General features: G+C 37.6%; 1 protein-coding gene across 1 annotated transcript; it reads right to left on the minus strand.

Annotated features, from left to right (window-relative positions):
- Nucleotides 1–22,870: 22,870 nt before the first annotated feature.
- On the minus strand, nucleotides 22,871–25,192 carry LOC120142538 (pre-rRNA 2'-O-ribose RNA methyltransferase-like). Its single transcript, XM_039157151.1, has 4 exons — nucleotides 25,093–25,192; nucleotides 24,552–24,697; nucleotides 24,349–24,463; nucleotides 22,871–24,084 (listed from the first exon to the last, which is right to left on the minus strand). Exons 1-4 carry the CDS (start codon nucleotides 25,156–25,158, stop codon nucleotides 23,029–23,031), a joined length of 1,383 nt encoding a protein of 460 aa, XP_039013082.1. The 5' UTR covers nucleotides 25,159–25,192; the 3' UTR covers nucleotides 22,871–23,028.
- Nucleotides 25,193–26,195: the final 1,003 nt, after the last annotated feature.

Below are 26,195 nucleotides of genomic sequence, written 5' to 3' on the forward strand. Positions count from 1 at the left end.
AACAATCTTCATAAAACAGGTCCGCTCTCTATTCCTTCAGAGAGTATAGAACTCGAACAATCTTCAACAAACGGGTCCGCTCTCTATTCATTCGGAGAGTATAGAACTCGAACAATCTTCAACAAACGGGTCCGCTCTCTATTCTATCAGAGAGTATAGAACTCAAACAATCTTCAACAAACGGGTCCGCTCTCTATTCTATCAGAGAGTATAGAACTCGATCTTCAACACACGGGTCCGCTCCCTATTCTATCAGAGAGTATAGAACTCGATCTTCATAAAATGAGTTTACTTCACTACTCTTACGTGAAGGCTTAAGTTTGAATTGCTTCACTGCTCTTTCGTGAAGGCTTAAGATTGACATGTCTCAAAGGTCCAACCTGAAAATCAAACATTACCAATCATTAATGTATGTTTGAAAAATATTATACTAAAAAAATTTAGAATTTTGAGAAAATTTCTGAAAATCCATCTCCATCGCGAAAACTTGTCTGGAAGCCATTGGATATGTGAATCTACTTTGGCTCAGTTGTCATCTAAACATCATTCTTTTCAAGATTTCAAAACTAGTTATCTTCATCTTGATGCTTTCATATCTTCAATCTTCAACTATCCCTGGGAAACCTGTAAATATTTAAGCCATCATGCAATTATGAATGCCATGATCCTACTCATGCCTAAAATGTATGCAATTATGCAATTCAATGTGTTTTCTTCTTCGAAGGAACTCTATCTCCTTTTGATCTCAATGGAACTCGGCTTCATCTAGGGCACAGAACGTTTGACCAGTTCACCCCAGTTGACAATCTCAATTCCATATCTCTCGGCTTAACATGACCTTGACTCCTTTCTTTCTTGAAACCCGCCATCACCCATGACCAACTTCTTGACAAACAACAATCTCTTAGGGTCATCTTTTAATGACTGAGATTTTCTACGAACTCCAAGGTTTTAACCTCTCATAACCACACAAGCTTATATGTTAAAACCATTATCAGCTTCAGAATACCTGCATTTTCCAAAACCTTTTGCACAATAATACAAAATGATCTCATGTACTTCAAGTTAAGCTATATGTTTTAACCTTTCAAAATAAGATGCTTGCAAAAAGGAAATTAACAAGAAAAGGCATCTCTTTATTTATATAAATGCAGAGAATTTTTAGGTAATTTCATGGCAAACTTTTAACTGGAAACAATAAAAGAACAAAAGAGTAGGCATCTTCAAATATCAATAATGCAAATGCTTTTGAACTGGCACGCCGTTAGAATGACTCGAGTGTAGCTTCTGTCAAAAGGATCTCCAAGATTATGATGCTTAAGAGTATGAAGCTACTTCTAAACTCCTAAATCTCCCATCATTGGATGCCCTAAACCAGTATTGAATCTCATGTGCATTCAATTTCTCTCCTGGTTATTTTCATCGAGACTCATTAATCTTTGGTCTCAACCCTGATCACCAACTGTCATTGTTACTACCCATATCAGGAGCTCTTTCCCTTTCCAAAATCAATTCAGAACCTCCACCATGCACGAATTCTGAATTTAAAACTCAAGCCGCCCTTTGCGGGTTTTCAACTTGAGATCTCCTTTGGTTTTAAGACGTCCTTTGCGGATTTTCATCTTGAACCCCCCTTTTATTTCTTTTTTCTTTTTCTTTTCATCACTTTTTCCTTTTCTTCTTTTCTTCTTTTTTCATTTTTCATTTTCCTTTTTTCCTTTTTCTTTTTCATTTTTTTCTTTTTTCTCTTTTCATTATTTTTTCATTCATTTTTTATTTTTCATTTTTTAATTTTTTCATTTTCCTTTTCCTTTTTCCTTTTTCCTTTTTTCTCTTTTCATTTCTTCTTCAAGAAAAATATCTCTTAACTGCGTCTGAATTCACAGGATAGGGTAATTCTGATCCGTCCATTTCAGTCAAGACTAGAGCTCCCCCAGAAAAGGATTTCTTGACAACATAAGGTCCTTCCCAATTGGGCATCCATTTTCCTCGGAAATCTTTCTGAATAGGCAAAACCCTTCTAAGCACCAAATCTCCTTCATGGAATTCTCGAAGGCGAACTTTCTTACCATGTGCTCGTATCATACGTTTCTGGTACATCTGACCATGACAAATAGCTTTCAATCTCTTTTCTTCAATCAAATTCAATTGGTCATACCTAGCCTGTACCCATTCTGCCTCATTGAACTTCACCTCTGACAAAATCCGAAGTGAGGGAATTTCCACCTCAATAGGTAAGACAGCTTTCATCCCATATACCAGAGAAAATGGAGTTGCCCCAGTTAACGTTCGTACAGAAGTTCGATAAGCAAATAGAGCAAATGGCAACTTCTCATGCCAATCCTTATAGGTCTCAGTCATCTTCTCTATGAGCCTTTTGATGTTCTTATTAGCAGCCTCTACTGCCCCATTCATCTTCGGGCGATAAGTGGTGGAATTATGATGCTTTATTTTGAACTGCTTACAGACCGAATCCATCATCGTATTGTTTAAATTCAACACATTATCGGAGATAATCCTCTCTGGTAAACCATATCTACAAATGATCTCCTTCTTTAAGAATTTACATACTGTTGACTGGGTAACATTTGCATAAGAAGCTGCTTCTACCCATTTGGTGAAGTAATCTATGGCTACCAGAATGAAGTGATGACCATTTGAAGCTTTGGGCGAAATTTGCCCGATAACATCCATACCCCACATTGAGAATGGCCACGGAACTGTCATTACATGCAACGGATGAGGAGGAGTATGTATCTTATCTCCATAAATCTGACATTTATGACATTTTCGGGCATAATTGATACAGTCAGTTTCCATAGTTGACCAATAATACCCAAATCTCATAATCTGCCTAGCCATAACATGCCCATTAGCATGTGTACCACATATTCCTTCATGCACTTCTTCAAGAATCAACTTGGCTTCTTTCGTGTCCACGCACCTTAACAAAACCTGATCCAGGCTTTTCTTGTATAGAGTCTCACCATCAAGCACATACCCTGATGCCATTCTTCTAATGGTTCTCTTATCATTCTCAGTGGCCTGTTCTGGATAACTCTGATACCTTATATATTGCAAGATACCATAATACTAGGGATTTCCATCTTCTTCCTCTTCAATATTGAAACAATAGGCTGGATACTCATAAGCCTTCATTTCAATGGGCGTCATATTTGAATGCTCGTTCATCTTAAATGCTGCTGCCAGTGTGGCCAAGGCATCTGCCATTTGATTCTCTTCTCTGGGGAGATAATTGAAAGTTACTTCTTCAAATTCTTCAACAAGTTCCATAACCAACTTACGGTATTCTACAAGCTTGGGATCTTTTGTCTCCCATTCTCCCCTGAGTTGGTAGATTACCAAAGCTGAATCCCCATACACCTTGAGCATTTTTACTTTGCGTTCGACGGCAGCTCTAAGACCCATAACACAAGCTTCATACTCGGCCATATTGTTTGTACAATCAAAATTAAGCCGACTGGTAAAAGGATAATGCTCCCCTTCTGGTGAGACCAAAATTGCCCCAATTCCATGTCCCAGGGCATTTGAAGCACCATCGAAATTCAACTTCCAATATCTACTAGTGGATGCAACTGCTTCTTCCACCGAAATGGCCATTAAATCCTCATCTGGGAAATCAAAGCTCAACGGCTCATATTCTTCCGAAGCCCTGCTTGCAATGAATTCCGCTATAGCACTTCCTTTAATTGCTGTCTGGTTTACATACAGGACGTCAAATTCAGACAATAGGATCTGCCAACGAGCTAATCTTCCAGATAATGCAGGCACACCCATTAGATATTTCAAGGGATCAAGCTTGGATATAAGCCAAGTAGTATGATACAACATATATTGCCTAAGCCTTCGGGTAGCCCATACCAAAGCGCAACACAACTTTTCAATGGGTGAGTATCTTATCTCACATTCAGTGAACTTCTTACTGAGATAATAGATATCTCTTTCTTTCTTCTCAGTTTGGTCACGTTGCCCCAGTACACAACCCATTGAATTTTCATAAACTGACAAATACAGAATCAAGGGTTTACCTGAGATGGGTGGCGCCAAGATTGGAGTACTCGACAAATATCTTTTCACTGCTTCAAAAGCTCTTTCACAATCTTCACTCCATTCTCCTTAGTTATTCTTGCGAAGAAGGCGGAATATGGGATCACATTTTTCTGTCAGTTGTGAAATAAACCGAGCTATATAATTCAATCTCCCCAAAAATCCTCTAACTTCTTTTTGTGTTCGTGGGGCTGGCAAGTCTTGAATAGCTTTTAATTTATCTGGGTCTATTTCAATTCCCTTTTGGCTCACTATGAATCCCAACAGCTTCCCAGATGTCACCCCAAAAGTACATTTATTTGGGTTGAGTTTTAGCTGGCATCTTCTTAATCTTTTAAAGAGTTTTATCAAATTCCCAATATGTTCTTCCTCTGTCTTAGCTTTGAAAATCATATCATCGACATAAACTTCTATTTCTTTATGCATCATGTCATGAAATAACGTCACCATGGCCCTTTGATATGTTGCCCCGGTGTTCTTCAATCCAAACGACATTACTTTATAACAAAACGTTCCCCACATAGAAACGAACGTCGTTTTTTCCATATCATCAGGGTTCATCTTAATTTGATTGTAGCCAGAGAAACCATCCATAAAAGAGAACAAAGAATTTCCAGCAGTATTATCCACTAGAGTGTCTATATGTGGCAAAGGAAAATTATCCTTTGGACTAGCTCGGTTGAGATCTCTGTAGTCGACACACATTTGAACTTTCCCATCCTTCTTTGGTACTGGGACGATATTCGCCACCCACTCAGGATATTTAGCCACTTTAAGAAACCCGGCATCAAATTGCTTCTTCACTTCCTCTTTAATCTTGAGCAGCATCTCGGGGTCTCATTCTTCTCAGTTTTTGTTGTACCGGCTTACACTCAGGCTTTATTGGCAGTTTGTGGACAACCAATTCTGTATCTAAACCTGGCATATCTTCGTATGACCAAGCAAACACATCCTTTTATTCTTGAAGCAATTCTATCAAATCTTGTCGACCTCCAACTGACAAAGTGGTACCAATCTTTACTTCTCTCTTATCTTCATCTGTCCCCAAATTCAAAATCTCAGTAGACTCTTTATGAGGCAGAATCTGCTTATCTTCATCCTCCACCATTTTTAGCAATTCAGAAGATAGTTCACATCCCTCGTCATCATCACAATCTTCGATTTCCCCTTGACATATAGGCTTCTCGAAATCAATCTCCGGGTCAGAGTCATTAGCATTCATATTATTGATATCTGAGCTCCTGAAAAAATAATGAAAGAGAAGATATATATACATATATACATATGGGAGGATCTTTTCCCATATAAATAAATAGAAAGAAATAAATACATACATATATACAACAAAGAATGAATGAAATGCATGGAAGAATGTTTGCCATTTTGAACTAACAGAATGCATCTTTTATTTAAAGCATGAAAAAACAAACAGCTTAACCCTTTACATAAAATCACCTATTGCCCCAGGGTATGAACAACAGGGAGAAAGTTCCAGTGCATTACTCTATAAAAGATTTGTAAACTACAGGCAGTTCTTCCGCAGTCCAATTGTTCAACACGAAGCCCGGCGGTGCATGGTAAATGCTCGTAGCTCTCATTTCCTCAAATTCATCATCAATTATAACATTAATGCCTAAATCTCCTAAGGCATTCTCAACCATCACTTCATTTTTCCTTGAATTCCCTTGAAACATATGCCCCACAGATATGAAAATGCTGCTCAATGGCGGGGAAGGTCATGGGTTCCCAGCTAAGGTCTTCACCAGGCAATCTGGCCTTTCTTATTTCCTGACCCTTCTTAATTCCTCTTAGCTTATCCCTCGAAGTTGGCTGATACCCCAAACCAAATCGATCTTTTTTAGTAATAGGGCAGATTGGATTCACCGGTCCTTACAACTGTCGACCTAACCCTTTTCCAACTTTCGCTCCTCTTCCAAGAGTCAATTTAAGCCCCATCTTAGTACAGTTTGACAATCGAGGCTTTGGTATCTTCCTGCCTTCAGCCACAAACGTGGCATTGACAAACTCTAACGATCTGAAAGAACACTCGTCCGCTTGCTCATCCACTTCAATATACGGAGCAGTAGTAGAAACAGAAGCAATAATGTCCTCTTCAGCATGAATACATACCACCCTTCCATCAATTACAAATTTTAGTCTCTGGTGCAATGTGGACGGAACTGCACCGGCCTGATGAATCCAATGCCTTCCCAACAAAAAATTGTACGTCGGCATAATGTCCATTACGAGAAATTTCACTTCATAAGTTGTTGGACCAATAGTCAGAGGAACATCAATCTTGCCCAACACTTCTCTTTTAGTCCCATCGAAAGCTCGAACTACACTTTGACAGGTTCTCATAAGCGTACTATCTAATGGAAGCTTCTTCAGAGTCACCAAGGGCATCACATTCAAAGTCGAACCATTATCAACCAAAACCCGGGACAACACATGCCCTTTACACTTAACAGTGATGTGCAAAGCCTTCTGACTACCAATCATCCCAGAAGGGATCTCATCCTCAGAAAAAGATAAAAAATTATCAGCTTGTATATTGGAAACTAACCGGTCTAACTTTTCAATGGGCAACTCTTTCGGAACAAAAGTCTGGTTCAAAACTTTTAACAGAGCATTTCTATGGGCCTCTGAACTCAAAAGTAATGATAAAACAGAAATACGGGCGGGCAGCTTATGTAACTGTTCAACAACATTGTACTCACTGTGCTTCAGAAACTTCAAAAATTCCATTGCTTCACTCTCAGTTACAGGTTCGTTGATAACTGGCTTTTCCTCTTCTATCTGCACATCAACCTTTTTCCCCTTATCAACCGCAACCTTCTTCTCAGACTCTTTAGGTGGATTAAGAGAATAACACCTACCGCTTCTGGTAAAGTGTCCCACCTCGTCTATTTCTTCATTGTCTTTTGTTACATCTCCCATCTGGCAATTATATCTCCAAGGCACTTGTTTATTATCCCGATATGGGAATGGAGATGGAGGTGTAATAACTACCTTCGGAGCTACCTTTTCAGGCAATCGGTTCTTGGGAGTAATGATTAGGGGACAACTAGCATTGTATACCCCTTTAGACGATCCTTCTGAAGCGCAAACTTCCGCTTCTTCTTCTTCAACAATCTCTTTGAAGAACTCAATTTCTTTACTGTCCATCATATCTTGTACCAAAGATAGGAAATCAGGACATTGTTGAATACCGTGTCCTTCACTGTTGTGATACTGGCATACCTCTCCACTGTTAAATTGTTCACCCATCAAACTGGGCTTCAACAAACCTATCTTAACCATCTGGCACCACACCCAATTCATGGGTGATACCACCTCACTAACCTTCCTTACAATTCTCTTTCTTTTCTCTTCAGTAATTGCATTAACTCCTGCCCCTGCATGGCAACGGATTCTGACCTATATTCGGCTGCTCATTGTCACCAAAGTTGATGACATTCCTCGTTCTCAAAGCTTGGACAACCTTCTTAAACGCAGTACAATTCTCAATGGAGTGCCCAGGATTCCCCGCATGGTATTCACACTGAACACTAGCATCGTACCATTTGGGAAAAGGAGGTTGCATTGGTGTCACGTGATAAGGCGAAACTACATGCCGATTATACAAAATTTTAAATAATTCTTTATAAGTCGTCAGGATGGGGTCAAATTGAGGCCTCTCTCTCCTTTGGTCCCTTGTCCCTTGCCTATTATCATTTTGTGTGGATGACCCTGCTCCTTGAGGACGAGAAACAGTGATGTTATTAGAATCATAATGCGTCATATTACTGATTTCGTTTTCCTTTTTCCTCGTTGGTGGCCTCTTACTAGACTCCCCTCCCTCGAGCTTTCCACTCTTAACAGCCATTTCAATCATTTCTCCCGCCGTAACTACATCAGCAAAACTTCGATAAGGATTATCGACAAGATGCGAGAAAAAAGGAGCCCTTAAGGTATTGACAAAAAGCATATTTGTTTCCTCCTCTTCCAATGGCGGGTGGACTTGCACCGCTACATCCCTCCATTTTTGGGCGTATTGTCTAAAACTCTCGTTAGACTTCTTTTCCATTCCTTGCAACATCATCCTGTTGGGTCTAACATCTTTCACATGTTTGTATTGCTCAAGAAAGGACTTGGCCAAGTCTCTCCATGATTTAATAGTAGCTCTACTCAGCTGGTTATACCATTGGATTGCCGAACCAGTTAAGCTTTCCTGAAAACAGTGTATCAACAATTGATCGTCCTCTATATATCCAGTCATCTTCCTACAGAACATCGTGATATGCGCAGAGGGACACCTGGTACCATCAAACTTCTCAAAGTCAGGAACCTTAAACTTTGGAGGCAAGACCAGATCAGGAACTAGACTTAACTCCTTTGCGTCAAATCCATAAACACTGGTGTATTCCTTCATGGCTCTGACTTCTCTTTCTAACTGCTTCCATTTCTCTTCCAGCGGATCGTTTTGGTTTTTCTTGGCTTCTTCATCAAGGTCCGGAACTTGATGATATTGATGTTCTTCCTGATACGAACTAGATCCAGGTTGTATGTTAACAGAAGTACCGACTGGATTAATGTGCACCTTCCCAACATGAACATGAGTCCCTTGAACGTTCTGAGATTGTTCTGGGGTGAACCCTGGAGGATAAAGTGGATCCTCAGTTACACCTTCTGGCATAGGGTCTTTCCCATGTTCAAGATTTCTTCCTGCCAACATACTTGCAAACTTAGCAAACATTTCCTTTTGCGCATTTAGCATATCTTCTTGCATTTTCTTCATATTCTCTTGTATCTCCTGCTGCGTTTTCTCAAATTGGGCAAGTTTGTCCTCCATAACTTTCTTACTGGTTCTGTAGGTATACTTGGGATTTTCCAGTATTCCTCTGTCACAGAATCCTTTTGTTAACGTTACTGTTTATTAATGAATATGAAATATATGATTATGAATGAATAAAATGCGATGCAAAAATTTAAATGTACTAAAATGCACATGCAAAATCCAGGGTGTTGATCCTGGAACGACTCCTTAGAACAACTCTTTATATTAGAACGATGTTCAATTACAAAGTTGAAACATATCACAAATAAATCTGCACCATCTCTCCTATTTGCTGTACATGCGCTAGCAACTCCACGATCTCTGGTTTTCTTCGCCTCGGATCCAGTTCTTCAGTCACATCAGCAGCTTCCTCAGATAAAATGACCAAATATTGAGCTATTCTCCGCGCGTGTCCTAAGTAACAAGCAATAAGGTCCTCATTTTGCTTAACTCTCGCCTGAGCTCGCTCCCATCGAAAACGCCACTGTATATTCCCTTCATAAGGAACTATCGATAGCTCACTTGCTTGCCTCTGAAAATCTTGAACCATGGCCTCAAGCTCACTCACTTGTTTTTTCAGACTCTCAACTTCCCCACGGCTTGAACTACCTTCTCCGCTTCGGCATCGTCGTAATATGATCTCTAAACTTGAAATCTTCCCCTTCAACTTCTCATTCAGGGTTTGACTCTCTTATAACCGTTGCTCTAAATAATCATTTTCTTTCGATAAAATCTTCACTTGGTGCCTGCTTTGTTTAAGCTCCTCTTGACTCTCTCCGGCTACTCTCTTGAGGCTCGCCACTTCTTGCCTCCATTCGATAGATGACTTACTCGAGCTAGAACCTGTCTGGGCTTTTACCATTTGCTGAAGATCGTTAAAGTCTAATCGAAGTTGTTTCTCCAATTTTTCAATTCGATCTGCTCTACTCTTCTGAATGTCAACCTCTAATCCCTTTTGATACACTTCATCTTCTAGCTTCTGCAAAGTCATTCTCCATTGTCTCTGTTCTGCTTCAAAATCGCGCTTAGCTAACTCTAATGGAGACGGAACCACTCTCAACTATTCTTCCACCAGCTGACTATTTTCAGGATTCACCATCGGGATGTTGTCATTTACTCGACCGCTTCTCCACTGCTCGTACTCTTGAGATAACTCGAGATCATAGGTGAACAAATTCACGCGACGAGTTTGCTTCCAGGCCTCAGCAACCCCTTTAACTTTACCCTTATACTGATCTCCTTTTAATGCAAAATGCGACCTTACCAAGTCCCATGTGGCTGGAATGAACTGCCTTGACCCATACTGTCTGGAAACTAGTAGCGGTGCATACCCAACAGAACCCCATATACCTGGCAAAGAAACCCAATCTCGCTCTCCACATCGGTAAAGTATATCCGAAGAGGTATTCCACGAAGCTCGCCACAAAATATCACCATCTCTGATATCCTTGAAGATGACCATTTATTTTTCTTCGGTGAAGTCCCCAGGCCATTCTTTAGAAAGAAAATCCTTCAAAGGCGAAAACCCATCTAGAAACACTCGACCTGGTGCCCTTTCAACATGTTTGAAATGACTTAAAATCCAGACTAGCAACAATGGCGCGCACCCTATAAAGCGTCCTTCCCCCTCGCGCCTACAAGAACTCAAAGACCGGAACGTCTCAGCTAGAATGGCTGGAACAGGATCCACGCGCTTGTCTAATCTTTCAACAGGTCAACGACTGATACGTCCTACCTAGCACCTTTGGAAAAATAACGAGCCCATAAATTCCTAAAGCAAACAAGTCAAGCTTCTTTCTCTTATCAGGGTGATGAGCAATTACTTCTTTTAGAGCAGCCCAAGAGATGCACCCACTGTCTCCCTTCTTCTTAATATTTCTGACTACCCAATCTTCACTCATTCCGGTCATCAATAGTAATTTCTTCTTAAATGAAGGAGTGACTGGCAACTTGGTATATATTCTATCTATCTGGGACCTCGGACAACAAACCAAAGCTTGATACTCTTCTATTGTTGGTGTCAGGTCCACTCTACCAAATGTGAAACAGCTATATGCAGGGTTCCAGAACTACGCCAATGCCCTAAACAGATTTCGATCAATAGGAACATCCAAAAGATAAGGAATATCACCATACAACTGATAAAACATCTCCTTATCGGCTGCTGCCCATCTTCCCCATATCTCCTTTAGCTCACTTAGATCATTCCGACGTACATTGATGTGAGTATAACCAAATAACTCTGACACGTATCCAGGCATCACACTGTCCCCGTTGGTCAGTTGGGACTGTTCCGACCACCTCAGAACATCTGCATTGTCCTCAACCTCTTTATGAACCATTCGTTCCATATTACTGGCCTTCTATATGGACATCGATCCCAAATCAACACCATGTAATGGATAGTGCAATGCAAAACAAAAAGAAACAAGGAAAAGACACAAAAGATCGTTAGTAACATAAAGCAATTAAGTCGGGATAATAATTTGTTCAAGAATCCTACCCACACATGCTGGCTACCCAATCATGCTTTATCAGATCCTACCCAACATGATATCTACCCCCATGCTTTGTTATTCACAAAAAGAAATCCTAACCGCATGATATCTAATTCGCATGCTTGTTCAAAAAATAAACCTAACCGCATGATATCTAATTCGCGTGCATTTATTCGAAAAAACGAAAATAAATGACTCAAAAAGCTTTTCCTTGTGTTAGGCTCAACCTAAGTTTAGGCTCTATGTTCACTATATGCTGGGTTCGGTTCTAAAGTAATAGGTTCTCGAATTTTCCTTGCCGGTGCCCCCTTGGGCTGCCGAACCCTCAATCCTGGCCCATCACAGGCTTTAGGGGATCGAGTTCAATTTCGAGGGAACACACCTCCTTATGTCCATGCGGAGGTGATTACCATCACGAGGACCATAAGGCGTGAGCTCCAGGAGCGATCCACTATCCCATGCGGAGGTGAAAACCACACGAGGGCATAGTCTCTCACTCCTACTTAATTAGGACGGAGCGGGGTTTTAGCTCATGTTATGATAATGCAGCTGTGCAGTGTGTGAGGAAAAGAGAAAAAACAAACAATAAAACACTCAAAATCAATTCCCATAACACACAATTATTCTGAAATCATTAGCAAACAAATCAGTACAACTATTTAATTGTGAATCGAATTAAATTAATTAAAAAAACCAAATACAAACAAAACTTATTAAAAACCAAACAAGGGATCAAAAACCAAATTAAAACGAATTTATAATTTTCAATTGCAAAGACAAATAATTAATCGACTATCGGCCTGACTCTCTAAAAAAAAGTCCCCAGCAGAGTCGCCAAGCTGTCGAAACGATTTTTCCTTAAAGGTGAGATTTTGAAAACCACATGAATTCTTGATTATTCCTTTCAATTGATTTTTAATTTAAAAACAAATGCGATTTAAAAACCTTTCGTTTCAAAAAAAAATTGGATTTCCTTTACGATCGAAAAAATACGGTTCAAAGAGTCGCCACCAATCTTTGATTAGGGTGTGATTGGGCACCCAAAAACGTTTTGTCATTTTAAATAAAAATTAATTTTAATTAAAACAACAAATTGAGGTCTGCGTTACCAAAAAAAATAAGTTCGGGAGTCGGTTACGTGTGGGGAATGATTAGTACCCCCACAACGCCCTAAATCGGTACCTAGTCGATTAATTAACGTCTTTGCAATAAACTTTACAAATTCGAATTTAATTTAATTTTTGATCCCATAAAACAAAGATGTAAATTTAAAAAGCATTTAAAAGCATTCAAATAAATTAAATTAAAATTACCAAGTCGTTTTAGAAAGATAAAGAATGTTCGATTATTTACAAATATCGAGACCAGATCTTAAAAGCTATAACAACCTTTTCTCGATAAATTTAAATAACCGAACATTTTATTTTCTTTCGTTCCCAAATTTTAGGTGACAAATTGATTTTTTAAGTTTCACATTCGGGATACACTTTTAACTTAAAATGATCATAACGGCCCTCTAATCAGTTAAGACAGGCCATTTAAGACAATTTTAAATTAAAATGGTATTACCCTTAGTCCGATTATGTAATAGGTCGAGTTATGCACGTGAGGGTATCATACAAATTGTATAAAAAGTGGATGTCATGCCAAAATTAATTATACAAAAATTAATAAACATCATACAACGTAACATACAAAAAATTACATACATATATTTTAATTAAAAATCATAAATTATGCATATTGACATATTATGAACACATGTGACCTAAATATAAAAACAAAATCATAACATGCTAAACTATAAATTTAAAAAATGTATATATATACATGTTACAATAAGGACTAAATTTAAATATATGTAAAATTAAATTTATAAATCAGAAATAAATCAATGACCTAATCATAAAATACTAAATCAATGACCTAAATATAAAATATGCACAAATTACAGGGTCTGATATACAATTTATCCTATTCGGCTCAAACTAAAATAATACGGAAAATTACATAAATAATGCCTATACATTCAAAAAAATCAGAAAATTAAAACAAATAAAGAACTTCTTTAAAAGAATGACCTAAATTTTGAGGACACAAGAATAATTTACCCTAAAAATATGGTGACTAAGATGTAAAAAACACATATATTTGGAGGGCTAAAAACCTAAATTATCCTAAAAACCTAATATATAACCTAAATAAAACACCTAAACTAGTTCACCAACCTACACTGCTGGCTCTCTTCCCCTCCATCCTTATTTCCTCACAAACGGCGCTCGGGTGTAAACTCACCCAAAGATTCCATTGCCGCAGTTCGGCCATCACTTGCGGCCAGAGATCAAAATCGACCTAATTAGTCTTAAACGAACCCTCATCTTCTTCCAAATTACAGATCTGTTGCCTAAGAACAAAACTAAACCTTAAATGCCCTAAATCTAATTTTGAATCTGGGATTCTCTCGACTCCGGCGACGTTACAACTCAGACGAAGGGACCTCAACGATTATCTACTTCTCTACTTCGACAGTAAACTCGACTCACTCTATTTCCTTTGTTTTGAGTTTTTAATTTATATTGAAAGCAATTAAAACAAATATCTAAAAAAATTACAAATGTAAATAATCATAGAAATAAAATCTTACAGGAATTGAATTTTGAATTTGCTTTGTATTGCCTTCAAAATAGGTAAGGTACCCCTGTTATATTGCGTACTCTTTGAACACCCCGGGCAAGGAATGATCTTTACACACTCCTTTTATATTTGCTTTGTTAAAAAAAATGAATGAAGGATTTTCTGTGCCTTTGTTCTTGTACTTTTTTTTTATTTTATTTTTTCAGCCAATGGTCTCTCGCCTTTTCTCCCTTTTGTATGCTCTCCTTTCCTCCAAATTTTTTTTCTGTTCTGATTCCCTCTAGTAAACCCGTTTCTGGTGGTTAAATCCCATTAAAAAAAAACTTACCCCCTTTATTTACAGTTTTTTCTTCCAAATCCTGCTCCTCATGGAACCCTATTTTTAAGTAACTTTTGATAACTTGTTAGCCCCCATAATTGTTCTTGTTTTCCAGGGAATATTCACGTGGGTTGGAGGCTTCTCTGCTGGATCATTGGGCTTTCATTGCTTCGGGTCTGCTCCGACTTGGCCCCGGACAAAACCGAGCATCTACAGACATAGAGTTTGAAGTGGGGGAAAAGTGTACCTCAAGGTTTCCCCATGGAAGAAAGTGTTTCATTTTGGGCGGAAGAGAAAGTTAAATCTGCACTTCATAGGACTTTATGAGATACTAGAGAGAGTTGGACTGGTGGCTTACCGGTTAGCCATACCGCCAGAGCTGGAGCCCATTCACAATGTTTTCCATGTACCCATGCTTAGGAGATATCATTCCGATCCATCTCACGTCATACCACTAGAATAGATCGAGTTGAGCCTAGACATAACCTAAGAGGAGGAACCGATCAGAATCTTAGCAAGAGTTGAAAAGAGATAAGGAACAAGAGGATTCCTTTAGTAAAGATGTTGTAGAGAAACCATGGCCTTGAAGAAGCATCTTGGGAAACCGAGGAAGACATGCAGCTTCAGTACCTTCACCTCTTCTATCCATGTAAATTTCAAGGATGAAATTTCTTTCTAGTAGTGGAAGTTGTAACGCTCTGAATCCTAGATTAATAATTTCAGGTTAATTTGAGGGTGTGTTAGATAATACCATTAGCCTTATAAGAAAACTTGACCCATGTAGTGCAAGTTTGGGCTTGGGTTGAGCCCAAGTTGTTATAAAGGGGGACACCTTTATAATGAGGTTAAGACTTAAGGGAACAAAACAACAAATTGCCCATCACCTTTTTCAAAAGTTGAATTCCCTTAATATGGGATGATGTCAATGTGGAAGAGTTTTGTCTGTTCTTCTCCACCCTTGTCTTCATCATTCATCTTTCTCTCATTCTTCGTTCCTCTTGTGATCTTTAAAGGTGATAACTTAGTGGCCTCTCAATCCTATTTTTTCATTTTAAATGTAAGAATCATAACCTCCACCTTAAAGGCTTCAATTCAATCCCTAAATCTCTTCATTTCACCATAGTATCCAAAATATGGGTTTAGTGGGGGTTTAAAAACCTAATTGAAACCAACTCGTTTTTTGAGATATTCAAGCCTCAAGAAACATTCTAAACTCTTTTCTAAACTCCCCACCAATGTTATTAACAATTGTGATTGGTTCTTGTCTAGTAAGAGAAGTTGGAGAAAGCTCCAAAGCTAAGTGAAAGGAAGAGCTAGTCCTTGGTTGAACCTTGGGTGTTTCCAGCAACTTAGAAATTCAAGGTAACTCACTTCTAACTCAACTATACCATATGTAGGACACTAGGTATGCTTTGTTAGCTTGCATGAGTCATGAAACATGTTCATAATAGATTTTAGTGTTTGGTGTTTTCAGCATGTTTATGGATTAATATGACCCCCTGTTCTCATACATAACACTTTAATAACATTTGGAGACCTTAGTAGAACTCATGGGAGTGTTGAAGGGGCATTTTTTACCCAAAATAGAGTATTTCTTGGCTCGAGTATCGGTACTAAAAGAACAATATCAATAATGTTATTCACCTAGCCAAAAATAAGGGGATTTTAGGATAGAAGTATCGATACTATAATGGATATTGATACTGTAGGTAAGGTATCGATACTCACAGGGTGGTATCTATACCAAGTTCACTTAGTAGATTCCAGTAGCCATGTTTGGTATTGGTACTCATGGAAGTATCAATACCAAGGGTAGAGTATCGATACTCTCCAATATTGATATCGATTCTTAGGTATTTTTTAGAACATCGAAGCCAACTTCGATATCGATACTCAGGAAAGTATTAATACCACATATCACGAGTATCGATACGAGCCCTTTTTCTATCAACCTTCAATAAGTTAGTATTATCTATATCCAGGGGTTAGTATCGATACCCATAGGTTAGTACCAATACTGAGGGGCTTATTATCGATACCTATGAAAAGTACCCAAGGGTTTTAAGGGATATAATTGAGGGACCCAATAATGCCATAATGCCATGAAATAAAACTACAAGTTAGAAACAATAACAACTAGGATGAAATAAAACTAGCCTTGTTTGATGCTCGGGAAATAGTCAGGACACACGAGTCACTTTAGTAGACGACGATCGTTTAGTTCGGATATATCCCATTCAGTGTCAATGTGCTTTAGAAGCCAACTAGGCGTAGGTACTCCAAGACTCGACATAATAAGTTGATCGGGTGTATGTTTTCGATGTAGTTTCGGATCTCACCCCAAATACCCGAGGTTATTTTAGGAATTCTAGAGGGGTGTGCACTTCGATATGCATAACACTCAGCCACACCATGATGCCTACCCTAACATGTCATATTAGCATCCTATGTCTTCATACCTGCCACTAGAATGCTCATTTAGTGAATGAATTAGTATAGTACATTTATTAGTGTGGCACTGAGCTCGTAAGCCCAACGTTCGGAATGTGTTTCCGTGTTCAGGTTCTTAGGAGATCGTCCGTGGAGTGTTATCGTCACCAGATATTCCAGCTCAGCAAAAATACTCAAAGTACGTCTTGATTTTTATTATAGGGCATGTACTATTGTATACCCTTTTTGTACTCAATTGTAACTCTATTTTGATTTAAACTTAGTGTATTATTTGGATGATTTAGGAGCTCCCTTGTATTGTAAACTCAAATTTATTACTTTTTATTTTATAAGTGTATTATTTGGATGATTTAGGAGCTTTGTTGTATTGTAAACTCAAATTTATTACTTTTTATTTTATATTGCTATGGGTGACTTTTTATAACATGGTTTACAACTGTTTTAAAAGAAAATTTTTGGGTTAGCCACTTTGGTGGTTCCATGTAGCATTGTAGTTCATCGTTCTTCAGTCGAACTGGATTAGGGTGTTACATGACTATTCATAATGTTCCAAAACTGTCCTTTTTCATTAGAAGATTAACGACAATTTGAACTTGATTTATATTTTTTCTCTGAGATATGATAGTGGTTTGAGATTCTATATCAAATTGCATCATATCTCAGACAATAGATTAATATTCAGCTTAGACTATCGTCAATTTTTTAACAAAAAAGAACAAATTTGGAACATAATGAATTGTCGGGTGATCTTTTTGTAACTTTTAATAGTCGATGGACTCAACAAAGCAACATGTCGAGGGATGATTTTATAACTTTTGATAGTTGAAGGACTCAATAAAACAACATTTTATACTCAGAGACCATTTGTGTACTTTACTCTAAATATAAATCCTTTTCACGAGGAATTGTGATTCATCATGTACCACAGTGTTTTCCTTAATTATAGTGCATGGTGCAATCCAACCTTTGTTTGTGGAAAGTGAATTTTTTTCACACAAAAAATGATTAAAGTCGAATTATTTAGTAAGTTTTTGTTTTAAAACAATGGAGGAATTGTTGGACGTCGATTGATTGTAAACCTAAGCTAGAAAATCAACAGCCATATTTGTTTATCTATAGACTTTCCGAAAAAGAACAACCCAAGCTTGGTCAAGAAGGCGAGCGATAGCTCCAACAGCAGCAAATAGACTCGAAGCTAACAGTGGTGAAAGAAGTTGGATGGCATCCTCACAACCACTTTGAACAATTACTCTTTCAAAACCAAATTGCCAAGCTGAACGGAGCCCTTCATATATGCCCCATAATTCTGCTTCAAGAATTGTTGATGTCCCTAGCTATTTGTGATAAACACCTAAATAATTTCTCGAATGATCCCTGAAGAAACCCCCAATCAAACTTAAACCAGTTTGGGGCGACACAACCCCATCATTATTAAGAGCGACCCACCCCAAATCCGGAAGAGGGCCGACTTCGACAGTTGCATCTGAGGGAAAGCCATCGAACTTAGCTAGAAAATCAGCAGCCCTATTTGTTTCTCTATAGATTTTCCGAAAAAGAACAACCCAGGCTTGGTCAAGAAGGCGAGTGATAGCTCGAACAACAGCAAACGGACTCGATAGCTAGAAAATCCGGAGGGCACCATTGAACATGTGAAGAGGTTTGCAGTCTGTGAACTATGAATGGGCACACAGTCATCGTAAAGTTTGCTCCTGGATATGCTGACTTGAAGTATAGCTTCCGGACAAGGAGAGACATATTGAAAAACGAGAAGATTTCGAGCCTTCCAAAGCTGCCAGACCAAGGAGGCGAAAAGAATGCACCAAGGGCCATTGGATGCAGCACAGTGGGAAGAATAACTAATATTTCCCATAAGCCAAGCTTCACGATCGAAATCAAAGAAATAGGGAAAGGGGTGAGCTTGGAGGAGTCTCTGCCAAATGCTCCGAGCGGTGATGCAATCTCGAAGGATATGGAGCAAAGTTTCATTCTCGGCTGGACACAAATAGCAAGAAGAATCATTTCCCAGACCTCGTCGGTATCGGTTAGAGTTGGTGAACACTCTATTTCTGATGGCGAACCATAGAAAACTCCTAATTCATTCCACAACATGTAAATGCCAAATTACAAACTAGCAAGGATTCGTAGCGGCCCAGGAAGAAGAGCATAAGGATTTACAAGGGCTTGAAACATTGAAAATCCTCTTTGGTGAAACTGACCAATAAACAATATCCGAACCAACCACAAAAGATGGAGCAATAATATTTCTCATATGATGAATATCTATAGGGTCCAAGAGAGTGTTCAAAAGATCCCAATCCCAGCAACCATCTGAAGACACATCAGAGACAGTTAAGGAAACATCCATCGAAAAGTTAGTCATTGCAACGTTGAGGAGTGAGCCAATCGGGGGAACCCAATTATTAGTCCAGAAATTAATAGAGCGCCCGTCACCCACTGACCAAGCCAAATTGGTGTAGAAAGAACGCTATACATTTTCCAAACTACGCCACAGATTAGAACAAGTGGAACGGTAGATCGAAAAAGGGCATAGTTTAGTGATCTTATATTTCTCTCGCATGAGGAAGATCCAGAAAACCGAGGGGGAGAGAATGGGATCATTGCAAATTTTGAAGAGGAGAGCAATGTTCTGAAAATTTATTCGACGAAGGCCCAGATCGCCTATATGGAGAGATTGACAGGGGTCTTCCCATTTAACTAGAGGGATGGGATTAGTCAAGGAGGGGGAACCCCAAATAAAGCGCCTGACCATTCGCTCGATCTCATTACAGAGAGATGTCGGCAATTTACAAGCTTGCATAATGAAGGAGGGAATACAAAGAAGAACTGATTTTGCAAGAGTGACTCGTCCGGCGAAAGAAAGAGTTTTTGCAGACCATCCATCGAGTCTTTGGCGAATTCTGTCAAGGAAGAAGTTGTAAAGGATGTCTACGTTGCAGCATGCACCATCAGTGCCATAGACTATCCTCGAACACTAGATTTTGTATCTGAGACCCCCGGGGAATGCATGCTCCATGAATCAGCTGTTAGCAATGTGGGAGGATAAAATGGGTAAAAAAACTCGAGAAGATTTATGTACAAGAATGGGAGATTCTTCAGAGAATCAAAGGTACGCGTAATGCACCATTATCGTAAAAGATTATCGAGAACTATTACTTGTTATAGCTTTTACTTGGATTCGTTTTAGTGGTAGATTGGTTCTTGTTTGGAAGTGTACTAAAGTTTTCAATTTTGGAATTTGCAGAGAGTTCATATCTGGAGAATATGGAGATGACTTTCATATATTCAGCGTTGATGGGAACAGCTCTATCCGCACTTGAAATTCACTTCTGTTAGTGAGCATTTAAACACCTTAGTGTGAAACTCTATCCCCCTACTTAAGTGTTTAACTCGAGTTAACATAGAATATAGTCGAGATTAGGGGTGTAAACGAGCCGAGTCGAGCTCGAGTATTGCCAAGCTCGACTCGAACTCGAAAACTATAAATGTAAGCTCGACTCAAAAACTCGCGAGCCTAAAATTTTCAAGCTCGACTCGAACTCAAAAGATAATATTGAAACTCGACTCGAACTCGAAAAGGCTCGAACTCAAAAAAAATTCAAGAGCTCGATTGAAGCTCGAGACTTGAACTCGATTGAAGCTCGATTTTGAGCTCGATTCTGAGCTCGATTCAAGCTTGATTTTGAGCTCGATTCAAGCTCGATTCAAACTCGATTCAAGCTCGATTCAAGCTCGATTCAAGCTCGACGGGTTAATTTTCATTTGCTGAAAACCCATCCCCTTTTATACACTCAATTTACCCCTTATTCCCCAAGAACCACCAATGTGGGATATCAACTCACACCAACTGAAGTACTGAACATGCACACAAGACTTGAGTAACATATCCTGACGAAGAGAGGGAAGGGTTTGTCACAGTCTCACAGACTTCCCGTATGCTGCATCTCCTCCAGCTTATTTGCCACCTTCAGCATCATCTGTTGCTAGCATCATCTGTTGCTAGCATCATCTGTTGCTAGCATCATCGGCGAAGTTGGAAGCCGATCTCAGCTAAGAAGAAGTGGGTCGTCGGTCCTGAGAAAGTCATACACAAGTGATGACGAGCTCGATGAATTGAATTCTCCCTTGGCTTCAATCTTCAATCTCAGCCAAAATATTGTTTTATCAATTATTTATATAATATGTTTTTAATTTTTCCCATCTAGATATATTAATTTCACATTAAATATATTAATATTTTTATTAATCTTCACATCGGTTGATTATTAATTCCATATAATATTTTTAAATTCATTTTTATCAAGTCATTGAAAATAAAGATCATATGAAAATAATAGGGTAAAGTACATAAATAGTCTCATGGCTATTAAAAGTTATAAAATAGTCCCACAACTATAGGATGTTATGTTGTTGAGTCCTTCAACCATTAAAAGTTATAAAATGATCACTCGACTATTCATATGATTCAAACTCGTCATTTTTCATTAAAAAAATTGATGATTGTATGATATTGATATTAACCTGTTGACTAGGGTATGATAAAATATAATCGAACATTGAAATGTTTAATTAATGAACGATTAAAAAATAATAATAATATTTGTTAAAAGTTATTTCAATTCGAAACTGATTAATGAATTGAATTAATTTTAAGCTCAAATCTCACCTATGACTTATGATGATTAAAAGGTATATTGATAAAAAAATATCTTTATCATTTAACTAAATAGTTAATTTAGTTAAAAAAATTAAAAAAAATTATCCTAATGTTTCATTTTGAGACAAAAGTGTCAATTCATTTGATGAAAACGATTAGCCAACAAACCTTCAATGCTATAAAATATGGTTCTTTTCGTCAAAATAAATGTTTTAAGCTAAAATACTCTAAAAATGAGCATGAATAAAAAATTATTTAATCGGTTTACATTATGTCGTCGAGTCAGTTCGTGAAATATTATGTTGGTGAGTCAGTGCTTGAAAGCAATGACAGTGTCGATAGTCATCATTAAGATATGATAAAATCATGTCTCAATCAGCAAGTTGTGTATATTTATTTTGCATGTTGATATGTTTATGTATAAGTATGCGAATGATTTATTTAGGAGTCACATAACATCATTTTGCATAATTTGTATGTTACATTCATGTGTATAACTTAACCCCCTATCACATAATTGAGTTTAGGGTTTAGGATTTAGTGTTTAAGGCTTATGGATTAGGGATTAGGGATTAGGGTTTAGGGTTTAGGGTTCATTACAAATACATTAATTAATCGACTTGGTAATGATTTATGAGGTAAGTACAATATAGTATATTGATATTAAATGCCCAAACCCTTAATATTTATAATATTTGAACCCGAAACCTCAAAATATAACAACAATTTAGAAAATTAGTTATTAAAAATATTATCCTTAGAAATATATTAAATATTTGTCATTAGATAAATAATTTTTTTATTAATTTAAAATAAATATAAGAATATTTATTCAAAAATAATTTTTAACAATTTTCAATTTTTCTATTGTTTGACTGTTTTTTCTTATTTTTTTATTTTATTTTTCTACGTTGTCAAATACTTGTGCAGTAAAAAGTTAAAAAAGAAAGAAAAAATCAACCAAACATGTGTAATTTAACATGTGCTTAATTAAATGGGCTTTTATTTTTCTTTTAGTAATATACAATGTAACAATTGGACTTGGGGTGGTTAATTAAAAAAATTAAAATTTGAGGGTAGTTGTATTATAGAATTTTTTATATATTTTTAAAATTTAATAATTATCAATAATGTATTTTAAATATATTTTTAATAATGTAATTTTAAAAAATCTAAAATTATAATATAACATTTTTTCGAGTAGCTCACGAGCTTTTCGAGTCGAATATCGAGTAGCTCGTTTCGGCTCGTTAAGAACTCGAGTCGAGCTCGAGCTCGAGTCGAGTCCATTTGATCCGAGTATTTATCGAGCCTTGATCAAGTCGATCTCGAGTAGCTCGCGATCTGTCTCGTCTCATTTACAGTCCTAGTCGAGATTCATTTGACTACCGAGCATCCATCCCAAGTTAACTTCGAATATAATAGAGATTCATTTGATTACCGAGCATCTATCAAACATCTATGTAAGGTACAATTTAATAAAGTATTGGAGCTCTTTAGTCCTAACATTTGTATTAATTGTTTAATTTCATCCAAAAGTGTGCCTTTCAAAACTTAAGTTGCTTCAGTCATGCATGCGCGCTCCTTTGTTTCCCTTGCCCCCTGAAGCCTTGACAGATCCTTTACCTTTCCACGCTCTTCCGTTCTTTCCCTTCTTTGAACCACCTTTTCCTGGTTTTCCAGTTCCCCGTGCCCGGGCATCCTTTTTCATCCGACGATCAACAAGGACTTTCCCCTTGCCGGCCATAACTTGAACCCCTTTCCTCGCGACCACGTATTCCTTCTGGGGCTTTTTGGGCGTAGCCTTCTTGTAAAGTTGTTCGATTTGCTTCCCCTTTGACCGCTCGGAGATGTCGGCTTGGTCTGATATGATGTTTGCTTTCTGGCGGACCTTGTCTAGCTTTTTCATTGCAATCCGCTTCTTTCGAGCCTTTGCCTCTGCAACTTTCTTAACCGGTCGAGCATTTATCTCTTTGAATTGTGCTCGCATTGCAGAAATTTCTTCCTTTGTAACAGGCTTAATTGGTTGACAAAGCCTCTTTTCCTCATCTAAGAACCACTTGGGTAGACCATCATCATGATACATATATTTATCATACGCATCGTCGAGAATTTGATCCCTTTGCATTTTCCTGAGCATCTTCTTAGCACAAGCTAATACCTCAGCTTTCGTCTCAACATCATCATCTTCCGAGTCATCTAAGGACGAGTCATCACTGGAATCAGTAGCTGGAGCCAGGACAATCTCAAAATCATCCTGTGCATTGGAAGCCTGGAGTTTGGTGCTTTTGGGGCCTGCAGCATCGTTTGCTTTCTTTTCCTCGGCCTTGTTCGGAATATTGAGTTTTTCATCCTGTTTTTTCTTTACTTTGGACCTCTCTAGAATAGCTGCCCTTTCCTGTCGTTTATCGGTCTCCATTTCATCATCACTGTCATACTTCCCTAAATCCCCTTGCTCTACGGCTTCAGCAAAAATATCCTGACCGAACCACCTGTCTGTAATCTCCTCCTGAGTTCGTCCTTCCCCGTCATCTAGCAGTATCATAAGAGGATTTGCTTCAGGATCAGCCTCTTCCATATCCGAATCATGATCAGAAAAAATAATATCACCATCACCACCCTGAACAGCCATGAACGGAAATTCAATAAACAATATTCGGCTTTTATTAACAACTATTCGTCATTATCTATTAAAAGCATAAATAAATAAGGGAATGATACTAGCACCTCGAAAACAGGATTTCTATTAACAAAAGAGAAGCATAGGGAAGTAGTACTTGATGCAGAAAAGAGGAGACTGTTAACACTTATTAGTTAAAGTTTCTACAAAAGATCAAATATTTTTTAGTTCTAAATTCTAATACACACTTTAAGAGCTTCATACCTCTAACTTGCCATAGGCTTCTTTTGCACGCTTCCTCTGCTTCGTACTTCCATCCTTTTTCGACACATACTCTTCATACGCGTGATCAAGGATCTCTTCTATTTTTTCATCATATCTAGCATTAAAATTACAAGGTTAACAAACAGAGAATGTTAGAAATTATATATATATATATATATCAGTCATGAGAAGCAGATACTAACCTTCTGCGTTCTTCATCAGAATCGATATCACTGGATGACTCATCCTCGGTGCTTTCTTCTCGGTTTTGTTCATCTTCGCTACCCCTCAGATCAACGTTGCCACCATCATACTCGGTGGAATCAACTGCCGCAAGATCTTTCTTACCCTAAAGATGGTAATTGACTGACATCAATGAATGTTTCTACCAAAGTATAAAGCTTAAAAGACAACCTAAGTAACTTTTCAGGAAATATCAAAGAACCACAACTGTAAGCAACAGTTTAGTATTGCACAGTAACGCAAGCCAGAGCATTGTTTCCATTAACAAAGTGTAAGTAAACCGAAACGATGTTAAGAATAAAACTTGTCTCAGTTCAGAAACAGTAGATTAATAATCAATAAGGTTAAACATCAACTATGCCCCTGGTTCGAATGGCATAACTGCAGCCTTGTGATGAGTGTCAGTTTTGGTCATCTTTTATACTTGCAGTAATAAATTGTATTTTTACTAGTTACAAACATTATTGGAGTTATCCAGTTCGCAGCCTTGGTAAAACAAACCTTAATGGAAGAAAGAGAGAACAACTCATGATCAACGTAACCATCTTCCAGGGCATCTATTTGCATTCCTGTTGCCTTCCGTGATTTGTCCTGCAAAATAACAAGGTACCAAAATAACAACTCATGATCAAAATAAAAATTTTGATAACTATTTTGACAAAATAAAAATTTAAACACATAAAACAAAATATGTAAGTTAGAATCCTATTTATCAATTAAATTTATATAAAATAATCTATTAAAACTTTAAATACAAAGTATAACAAATATGTGGTGTTCCTACATTTTGGACATTTCATGTAAAGAAAAAGGCTTAGGGGCCATGTATGGCTACATCTATGTTATCCTTATCCTGCTAGACAACCCCTTTAGCTTTTTTCTTAGGGTAAATTACATCAATTATCATTGAACTTTTTTCTCTCCTAATTCACTCACTATATGTTAAATCCGTTCAATTTCCTCTTTGAACTTAATAAATTTGATTTTTTTTGTCACTCCACCATTTTCTCACTAACAACCTCGTTTTAACACCATTAACTATTTAACGATGGAGTGAAAAAATCAAATGTATTAAGTTTAGTGAGGAAATTAAACGAATTTAAAGTACAATAAGTGAATTAGAAGAGAGTAAAGTTCAACGATGATTGGTGTAATTTACCCTTTTTCTTATTACTCATCTTGCAAGCAAAGTGGAAATCTAATATTCCTGCTTTATTTTATTCCATATTTCCATCACTATATAAACCTTACAATGCTTATTAAAAGAATCACATACATCAAAAAACACTTTATATATTCACCAATGGCAACCCTATCTCTAACTCATCACACTCTTCTAAATCCCAGCAACTAGTCTGCAGTCAGCGTTGGATGTTCACCACATCCGACTATAATGCGATGATAAAGCAGATTCAGTCGACTCATGTCCCTAATGGCCATTTATCGACACAAAACTAATTCATCACATTATCGACAATATTCTATGACATATACGTTAGAAAAATATGAATGAATTGATGATTATTCAATCATACCTATTCAACAATACTCTTCATGGAAAAGTTATGTTCTTTTATGAAAAATGTTAAGATTTTTCATGAAAA

This window comes from Hibiscus syriacus, unplaced genomic scaffold, assembly GCF_006381635.1.
Source record: "Hibiscus syriacus cultivar Baekdansim isolate YM2019G1 unplaced genomic scaffold, ASM638163v2 tig00002237_pilon, whole genome shotgun sequence".
In the NCBI taxonomy this organism is placed as follows: domain Eukaryota; kingdom Viridiplantae; phylum Streptophyta; class Magnoliopsida; order Malvales; family Malvaceae; genus Hibiscus; species Hibiscus syriacus.